Source organism: Pipistrellus hanaki (genome assembly GCF_964339955.1).
Source record: "Pipistrellus hanaki genome assembly, chromosome: 1".
Classification (NCBI taxonomy): domain Eukaryota; kingdom Metazoa; phylum Chordata; class Mammalia; order Chiroptera; family Vespertilionidae; genus Pipistrellus; species Pipistrellus hanaki.
This window is the reverse complement of record NC_140503.1, coordinates 157,538,857-157,549,442: the sequence shown is the minus strand read 5'-3', so window position 1 is coordinate 157,549,442 and position 10,586 is coordinate 157,538,857. Positions and strand designations below refer to the sequence as shown.

At 41.9% G+C, this 10,586-nt stretch overlaps 1 protein-coding gene across 1 annotated transcript; it reads left to right on the top strand.

The window, feature by feature from the left end:
• Positions 1-548: 548 nt before the first annotated feature.
• On the top strand, positions 549-10,205 carry MEPE (matrix extracellular phosphoglycoprotein; the record flags this gene model as incomplete). Its single annotated transcript, XM_084864034.1, has 4 exons — positions 549-610; positions 5,313-5,366; positions 6,332-6,424; positions 8,763-10,205. The coding sequence occupies exons 1-4, from the start codon at positions 557-559 to the stop codon at positions 10,203-10,205; spliced, it is 1,644 nt and encodes a 547-aa protein (XP_084720160.1). The 5' UTR covers positions 549-556.
• Between the last annotated feature and the right edge of the window lie 381 nt (positions 10,206-10,586).

The window sequence follows — 10,586 nt, the reverse complement described above, 5'->3', positions numbered from 1 at the left end:
ACTTTATTGCCTTACTAATATTGGACACTCCTAGCCCGTTTGGCTCAGTGGATAAAGCATCAGCCTGCAGACAGAAGTGTCCTGCGTTGGATTCCGGTCAAGGGCATGTACCTTGGTTGGATTCCAGTCAAGAGCTTGTACCTTGGTTGCAGGCTCCTCCCCAGACTGGGCCCTGGTCGGAGTTCATGCAGGAGGCAACCAATCAATGTGCTTCTCTCACATGGATAGTTCTCTCTGCCTTTCTATTCCACTTAGTAAAAATCAATGGAAAAATACCCTCAGGTGAGGATTAAAAAATAAAAAATAAAAAACAATAATATTGGATAATTTTCATTTTCACATGAAATAATTAGACATATGAAAGCACTTTCATGAAAGTATCCACACTTGAGTATAAGTAAATTATACATAGTTTCTTGTTTTTTAATTTAAAAAGGACTTCTAGGGGAAGGGTGTTTGAATATACTTTTGTATTCTATTTATTTTTAGAACTGCAGTTTGTAATTTGCAATGCTTTAGGGTAGAACACATTGTCTTTTTACAGAGATTCTCAAAGATGCAAATTGTCTGCGTGGGACTGCTTCTATCCCATCTGACCTGGGCAGCACCGGTAAGCATTTCTGATTTTAGTTACGAATCATAAAACCTATCGCTCTTTTTACCTATTTTTCTCTTAAGCAATGTCTTTTCAAACTAGTAACGCTCACCTAGTTCAGTGATAATGAAGCAAAAAGAAAGCACCCAGCACTAGACACCGAAACCTACCCACCAAGGAGCCCTTCATCGAACACGTGCTGAATAAAACATGTCCACACGCTGCCTTTTAGGAAACACCAGAAAGAGTCCTTTTGAGAAAACCAAGAGCCAGCCACAGTGTTTGGAATCAGCTAACACTAATGAGAAAAGGCTCAGGGACCCAAATTATAACATGTCAAAAGAACTTTCCAATATCTTACTGAAAACGGGGGGAAATGACTTGAGAACTTTAAGGCTAAACAACTAGATTTTGTAACTATATGGCAACACAGAAGGAGCAGAGCTTTCCTGTCATTCTTGTAGCACCTCAACATGTGAGATCCTGTTAATGATCTTCTCTTCCTCAGTGAGGCTAAAGATGGGAGGCAGTGCCTGCCCCCAAGCTTACCCCAAACCAAGCTCCCATTTCCCCTGTGTCTCTTTTCCCCTCTGATTCACCCAGATGAGTCCTCAGGATGTGACTAAATTATCTTGTGAAAATGCTGAGTGTCAACTGATATTTTCTGCCATGCAGACACAGTGCCAATTAGATAATGTCTGGAAAGCATCCTAACTTCCCAGAGCAACCTTTCGGTTGGAGAACCATGGAAACCGGCAGTCATTCTGTTGCCAGAAGTACTTAAATATAGGTCCTGAGAGAGTGGGCGACCAGTGGGTCACCCACTGACAAGCATGAACCGTGTCATCGGAAGAGGACAGCAGAAATGGAGGAAAGCTTGTCCCCTCTCAGCGGACAGCCTCCGGCAGTCCTGTGGGGGTTGTGCTGCTTAAAATAGACATCTGCCAGGCCCCATCCACAGGGTGGCCGCAAGGCATGATGGGGGTCAAGTGGGTCTTGCTGACCCAGCTCAGTCCCACCAGCCATGGGATGAATCTATTTTGAGCAGCACAGTCCAAGGAACAGCGGGAGTGGCACTCTCCAACCATTTTCCAGTAAATGCGCTGTGTCAACATCCACCCAGTGACCACTGGTCCATCGCAGGGCCACAGTCAAGCCCGGGAGAGCTGCCAAGTGGGTACGGGGGGGGGGGGGGGGGGGGGAGGTAGGAGGGGAGCACATTTCAAAGGAAAGAGGATTTGCAAAGACATAAAAACAAAATTTGGAATTGTAAAGATTATGTTTTCTCCCAGATATATAGATTCTATTTGAGCGTTTATCTAAATCAGTCAATAATCGTTTGGTGTTACCAGAAATTGGTATATATGGAGTCATTTACATATGGTTTGGAACTAGAATCCAGATTCAAATAGAAGGGGAGGGGGGAAAAATTCCTGACTCTCCTAGGTCTGAAAATTAACTGACAAAGATATGTGAACAGGAGAAAAGCATACAAGTTTATTGAATTTTTATATGTAAGGGGAGCCTTCCTAAGAGAATGAAAACCTGAAGAAGTGACCGGGGCAGGAAGCTTTCATTTTTACCTTTTAGTTAGACTAAGAAACAAATTTGTGAAGCATTGATGAGACAACAAGGTTTGGGCTATGGGTAGTCCAGCTAGGGCTAGAAAGTCCGTATCTTCCTCCGGTAAGAACATTCGGGTTAGTTTAACAAGGTTTGCTCGCACATTCCTCAGGTGTGGTCTCTGGACTGGTAAAAGTCTGCCTGCCGTAAAAGGAGAATTTATTTCCTGCCTTTAGACAGGAGAGGAGGAACTCCTTTTCCTTACTACTTTTTCATTGCCTTCAGCTCAAAATAAATTTTATGTCAAAGAGGCATATGTGAGAGCCATATTCTGGTTTCCTTCAAAAACAAAATTTAAAAATGGTAGAACAGAGAAGCATTGATTAATGGGCCATGTAATTTAATTGGTATTCATCAATATGCAATTGACTCTAGACTTTGTGATAAGTTACCCTGTTATAAGTTCAGGATTTATGATTGTGAACTATATTAAGTATTCTATACTATCAAGTATGCTTTTAATATATGTGCATGTGTTATGCTCTCTAAGAAGATGCCAAGTACCACAAACTGCCATTTCTTTTTAAAATTAATATCTAATTATCTAATTTTTATGCTTTCTCTTTCCTGTAGCCCATTTCCAGATTTGTTTTCACTGTTTTGATATTTTTGGAGAAATGATGCAAAAATCTAAATGTAAATGCACAAGGTCATTTAAGAACCAACATAAAAAAGGCAATAAAATGATAAAGTATGCCTGAAAGCACTTAATATAAAGTGTAGGAAAATTACCTCTTATTAATAAAAATGTTTTTCCCATATATCAGCCCATTTAGAAATGTACTATTTTAACCCTGGGACTTTAAGGCAGATGCTTTAGGTCAAAATATCTCCTTAACTTGTACTAGTGCTACCAGCTGTGTAAGTGTAGGCAATTCTGTTTCTCTACTCTCTTTCTCAGAGGGATTATTATGGGAATCAGATGAGATTATTTACATGAAAGTAGTTTACAAACTGTATAGTGCTATATAAATATAAGATGTCATCGACAAACTATTTTTTTGCATACAAATTTGTGCTTTTATTTTTATGGGCAAGAGTTGTTCTTTTATTTTCTATCATAGGTAGATTTCTGAGAATAGAAGTATTGAGTAGAAGAAACTGTATTTTTTTCCATCGATATGGCCATATTTTCTTCCCCAAATGTTATACATTTTCATATTCTCACCACCGATATGTATCATACTGTCCTTCTCTCTAGATACCCATTCATTGAGTATAAAATTATATTTTGTTATTTCTTTAATGTGCATTTTCTGTCTTTTAAAAGTTGGTTTATAATCGACATATGATATTACATTAGTTTCAGGTTTACAACATAGTGATTCAATACTTTTATACAGTATAAAGTGATCGCCACCAGAAGGCTGTCCCCATACAAAGTTATTACAATATTATTGACTCTGTTCCCTAGGCCGTACGTTACCTGTCCCTGACTTACTTTATAACTGGAAATTTGTACCTCTCAATCCCCTTTCCTTTTATTGCAGTCTGCCTTCTCCCTTCTGGCAGCCACCAGTCCGTCCTCTGTATCTGTAATTGGCTAACTTCTGTTGTTTCTGGAATGGAATGGCCTCTCAAGCAGATCTGCCTTAGAGCTCAGCCAATAGAGCACTTTTACTGAAGCTTTGAGTTTATTTCTAAGATGATTTCAGGGTTCTATGAAATGAAGCAACATGAAGCCTGCCTTGGGCTGGAGGAACAAGGAAGGAGGTGGTGGTCCCAGTCCTGGGTACCAGGAAATAGGAGCACAAGGAGCTGCATGCACTCCTAGAGAAGCAGCCCAAAGGGGAGGGCAGGGGAGGGCACACCTTGGCTCCTCCTTCTACCCTTCAGTTCCCGGTGGGTCTCCCATCAGCCAAGCCCAGACTGGAGCCAGATGGCAAAGTAACTCAGCAAATGGCATGTGCAGGGATCACTAGAGAGAGCAGAAATATGATATCTGAAATCACACAGGATAACCGCCCGTATCTGATGGCTGGGAAATACAGAATTCCAAGGCTTAGTCAGGCATAAGACTCTTTCCCTTAAGGGTTTTCTCTCTTACATGGCAGACACCACCATGATGCCCGTTTCCCCTTCAGCATACGCAGTCAGACACAAACCAGTCCCACCTATTGTCTCCTCTTGCTACATCTGAGATAACTTAGGAATTTCAGAAATATAAAGAAAGTAAAAATGCCAAGACTAAAGGAATTGGTATGCCCGTTGCTTCCATGGCGAGCTTGCTCCAGGACTCTCAGCTCTTCTGCATGCTCTCCTGTGACACCTAAATTTTACCCTAAAAATTTGGAACAAGATGCCTGGGTCTATGTCTTTTTAGTTTCTGGCCTTTCCCTAATAGCTACTTCTTACTCCCCATCCGTCCCAGGTACCCTCAAGATATATTGACACTTTCATGTCAGATCAAGAGAAGTATTTTGTCCCAATCTGCAGGTTACCCCATTTCCGTTATCCTGAAGAAATGTCTGCCCAGGTGACTGGCACAATAAAGTTCCATCCTCGGGTGTGGTACTTCCCCTTCCATGCAGGGCTGTGGTTTTACTCTTGCAGGATAACCAGCGGCAGCCTATCTGAACTCACAAAGCCATTACTGAACTTTTTACAATGTATTTTTTATTGATTTTAGAGAGGAAGGGAGAGGGAGAGACAGAGAAATATTAACGATGAGCGAGAATCATTGATCTGCTGTCTCCTGCAAATACACCCTACTGAGGATCAAGCCCGCAACTAACTAGGCATATGCCTTGACCAGGAATCAAACCATGACCTCCTGGTTCACAGGTTGACGCTCAGCCACTGAGCCACACTGGCCAGGCACCATTACTGAATTTATGCAACTAATGCGCAGTGTCCTCCCCAGCCTGACGTGGATGTCATTCTGAAATTGCCTCCTTGTGGGGAGGGTGCGGGCACCCGCTGGTGGCACTGAGACTAATATTAACGTGGCGAGTGTACCCATCCTTTCCTGGTTAGGATGATTTCCCACAATGAGTGGCACAATGCAGTGAGAGGAAAATAAAAGATTTGCTATTTGAAGACATGAATGAAAGAATGGATGCTTGGTAAAGTTTTATTTCTCGTTTCCTTTCAGACAGCTCAACCACAGGCTGAGAACACTAGGCAAGACTGTGTGGAAGAACAGAGGGTAAACAGAGTTATTCTTCTCAAATAAACCCATTTCAAGTCTGTAAAGGAAAAAGCCAGTCAGAGGAAATTTTTAACTGTCAAAAATAGTCTTGTGTGTACTTAGAATGAAAGTACAAAAACATACACCATAACTTTGGCACTTTAATTTTGTCACAACATGTGACAGAAAAGAGAAAAGCATTCTAAATGGAGATTTATCTTCAATATGATTTCTCCTTACCGAGGGATAAGCGAGTAAAAGTTCTGAGATATTGTTATTAGTAAACACCATCTTCCCACACATGAACAGGAGAACAGAGCAATAAATGAGGGCGAAAACAAAGGAAGGAGCATGCATGAGCCTAAACGGGGAGTTCTGTTTACAGGGAGTGGGGTGTCCGATGCACCCAGAGAGTTAAACAAGCTCCCTCCGCTTTCAGGTCACCAAATTGCAACTTACTCCCGCCCGCCACGGCTGCTTCTGGCAGCCCCAGAGAATTCCGTTCCAAGAACTAACAATGTTCTGTTCTCTGTCTCGGTTGAAAATTACAAAGGCAAAAACATTTAAGAGCCTGGATTTCCATGCTGCAAGTTTTACCAATTGGACATCAGACATGTATACTGTAAAATCTGCTTTTCTTCTAGTCCCCCTGCCCCTTCCCCCTGGAAATACTTCCAAGTGCTCCATTTCCACTGAAATGCGGTCATCAAATTGATACATCCGGGGAAAGAGGGCAGTTGATAATCATCCGTAAGGAAAATGGATTTAGAGACATGCAGAAAAGAAAGGAACAGGCTACTAGTATCCTCAGGGACTGGTGGACACACGCCCTCCTGTGGTAATAGGAAGAACTGCCATTTGTTAGAGGCAGAATTAGACTTCACCCAAATTTTAAAATACAATATCTGTGCTATCCAAGAGAGAGCCAGGAGACGTCTTAGTCAGAGACAAACCCATCTTATTGGAATGTTGTGTTTTTGTAGATCACCTACAAGGGTCACCATGAGAAACATGGGTATTATATTCTCAAGTATGTTTACACATCACCTGGGAGGAAAAATCAAACAAACATAAAGGTAAGCTGAATTTCTGAGGAATGATCCTTATCAGGAGTCCAACTTGGACAAATTCTAGGGAGACAGAGTTTGATTTTCTCCTGCTCTGGTGCCTTTGTCTTTCCCTCACATGCCAGGCTTCTCAGCTGGCTCTGCTGTGGGACTCTGTGTTCCAGAGTCTTCCTGACACAGGGGGGCCACCCCAGGCCCTGGCCCAAACCTGGCCCTCCTTCAGGACCTGTCAAGCCAGATGTGATACTAGTGGACCCCGAACACCCATGAATTTTTTAAAATATATTTTATTGAATTTTTACAGAGAGGAAGAGAGATGGATAGGGAGTTAGAAAAATCGATGAGAGAGAATCATTGATCAGCTGCCTCTTGTACACCTCCTACTGGGGATGTGCCCGCAACCAAGGTACATGCCCTTGACCGGAATCGAACCTGGGACCTTTCAGTCTGCAGGCGGACACTCTATCCAGAGCCAAACCGGTTTTGGCTTAAATTTTTTGTTTTGTTTTGTTTATTGCTTCTGATTAATGTTTGGTGTTTTATAGGGAGGTTTTCTGGGCATATATTATACTACTATGTGCACTAACGATGAGGATTAGAGGTCATTTTGGCCTAAAGAGTGACACATTCTATTGTCCCTTAAATTCATGCCACAGAGGACACCATCTGTGTCAGGATGTTCAGAAGAGAAAGAATAAGGGCCTTGTAGCTGGAATGGAACAATAATTCCTTCATTCAGTTCCCTCTTGTCAATTCATTGGCCAAGGAGCTGGACACAGCTTAAAATGCCATCAGCAAAAAAGGACTACTTACTTTTTTCCAAATCTGGCTTCATTTCCCATGAAAGTTGTAGTTTCCCTTCAGAATGTTGTTTTGTTCTGCTTGATATTCTGCAGCTGCATCTCTAAGACTAACTTTCTGTTAAACTATGTATTGAGCACTTCCTACTTTGTGTAAGATACTACGTGAAATAAAATGAGAGAATCTAATTCTCTCTCTCCAGGATGTTAGAATTATAAAGGAAACAAATGGCACTTACAAAAATCATTAACCCAAGACAGAATGTGCAAAGTGCTACATAGGGGGTACTCAAAATAGTATGCTTTCAGTCTTGGGTTAGAAAAAGATTAGTTCCTAGTCGGGTGTTCTGGGGGAAAGTACATAATGGGAGTAATTGAGCTGTGGAGGATGAGTAGGATTTGAGCAAGCAAGTGGCTGGGAGAGGCCACATCCATGAAAAGAATAATATGAGTGAAAGTGTACAGATAGAAAAACAGAGCAAAGGAAAGCAGACCAGCCAGCTGACACAGAGATCATCACAGTCAGCAGTGCAATCATCAGGCAATCAGTGAACACAAGCAATTGCAAAAATAATTGAGCACCATGTAAAACAATTTAAAAGTTGTTTTATGTTTTCACTCATAAAAGAATTCCATTCAGTCTTTAGTAAAATGCACAGAATTCATTAGTATATATGCTACTGTTTTAAAAGCAGTAAAAGCACTAAATGTAAAATAAAACTTCCCATTTTGGAATACAAAGGGGGGAAAGTTAAAAAGGAATTATTATAAACTAATGATTTTCTAACGCACCTGCTTAAACTCAAAAGAATAATTAGCAATAAGCAAATGAACTTGATTGCCAAGGAAAATGTAAATGTCCATGTAAAACTTTGCAAGATTTAATGTCTTAGAATAAGTCAAATGTTTAAAATACTTCTTATTTGCCTGGCTGGCATGACTCGGTGGTTGAGCTTTTACCTATGAACCAGGAGTTCACAGTTCGATTCCCGGTCAAGACATATGTCCAGGCTGTGGGCTCGGTCCCCAGTGGGGGATGTGCAGTTGACAGCCAATCAATGATTCTCTCAAATCATTGATGTTTTTATCTCTCCCTCTCTCTTTCTCTCTGAAATCAATAAAACTATATATTAAAAAAATAAAGTACTTCTTACTTAAAGACAACTCAGTAGAATTTTTTCTATTATATTTTTTTCTCACTGAAAACCCTTATTTTCAGAATATACCTGCCAAATAAAATATTAGTGAATAATGATGTTATAACTCCTCAAATAAATCATTTCATATCTTGACTGTGAGGTGATGCAAGAATTTTCTCACTACTTCAAACATTTATAAAGTACCTGTATAAAAGCTGGCAGTCCTTCAAGTAGAACAGTACTATGGTTGAGAGAGAGAGAGAGAGAGAGAGAGAGAGAGAGAGAGAGAGAGAAGAAGAATATGAAAATAGAAGCGAGAATAGTTTTTAAAATATGAACTAAGAATGATTAGATTTTTAAAAGTTAACATAAAATAATCACTTTATGCTAAAAATTACACTTTACCAGGAAGAAAAAAACAAAGACAATATTGTTCTTCACCTTTCTGGCAAGAGAAGAAATCAAGAGCCAGCACTTAAAGAAAACCTTGCCCAAGAGAGAGAGAAAGACTTGTCCCTCCGTGGAGTTGATAAAAATAACCAAATTAGTAAATCCCCAAATCTTTTTGAAACTAGACAGACAACGAATGAAGACTACAGTATTAGTCACAAAGATAATGCCTACACTGACCTACAGATGCCCATTTACCCCGAATCCACTGGGAATAATGGGTCTGAGGATGGAGGCGATGTTCTCAGCGAACTTCATGACCAAGAAGAATATGGTGCAGCTCTCACCAGAAATAAGGCACAACTTATAATGGCGCCAGGAGCTGCGATTGAACCATTAGGAGACGAAAGCAAAGATATCAGACCCAGGAATGTTCCAAGCAAAATTCCAGCAGGTGCAAACCATGCTAAAGCCCCCTCAAAAGGTAAGAAGAATCATCAAAGAGATCCGCAAGCCCCCAGTGCCCCAGCCAAAGGCAAAAGCACGTACCACATCCAGTACAGCACTGACTATCTAAAACAGCCCCCCACACTCAAAAAAATCCCCAGCGATTTCGAAGGCAGCGGCTATCCAGATCTTCACGTGAGGGGGGACAATGTCTCCCCGTTCAGTGGAGATGGCCAACCTTTTAAGGACGTTTCAGGCAAAGGAGAAGCTATGGGTCCTGACCCAGAGGGTGCAGGTATTCCAACAGAGCTTTCCGGCCCGGGGGAAGCAGAGACGATGAACCCCGAGGCAAGAGGCCCGGGTTATAACGACATCCCAGAGGGAGCAGAAGATGGCAGAAGTGCCATTGGAACCTGGGATGGTGTCAGCCTCGTGGGGGGCAGCAACGACATCATAGGGAGCACCAATTTCAGGGAACTCCCTGGGAAAGAAGGAAACAGAGTGGATGCCGGCGGCCAAAATGCTCACCAAGGGCAAGTGGAGTTTCATTACCCTCAGGGACCTTCGAAGGAGAAAAGGAAAGAAGGCGGTCGTGACGTTGCTGAAAGCACCGATTATAATGAAATTCCGAGAAATGGCAAAGGGGGGAGTAGGGAAGGTTCGGAACATTCTAACAGGAATCAAGTGGCCTCGAGTGAAAAGCAGCGATTTCCCGGTAAGAGCAAAAGTCCGAGCCAGCTCACCCCTCCTCAGGGTCTTGACAATGACATTAACGGTGACATAGGTTCCCATAGTGACCCCAATAATGAGGGGCCTATACCCACACACAGTGGGAGGAATCAGTATGGACCCCACAGACAGAACAGCTCCCCCTGGGGGAAGGGCCTGCCACAGAGAAAGGGCCCTTGGGCTCATAGAAAGTCCCATCCCAACAGGAGGTTCAGGCCCCCCAGACAGCACGACAGCAGTGAGTCATCCGACAGCACCAGTTCCAGCGAGAGCGAGGGAGACTAGGCCACTAGGAATTCCCAGCAGGATCAAGTTCAAATCCCCAGACATCCCTGACTTGACCGTGAAGGAGAGCCGCCCCATAGTGAACCAGGTAAAGTGAAGAAGTCAGGGCAGGGAACTGGGGAAGTCTAGAAACTCAGCCTCCTGGGCAGATCTGTGGCTATTTTTATGGTCGTGGTATGAAATTCTATTCAAAGTTACGATGCTTTATGAAATTCTATTGAAAGCTATGATGCTTTTTTAAGAAAAAAAAAGTCATTAAGGATTTATGCAATAGGTAGCATTTGAATAGGTGTCATTTAAAAATAGTTTGTGAATGTCAAGCATCTCTTGTTGCTCTATAGATATGAAAACAGTTATCTCTCATATTGTAATCTGTAATAA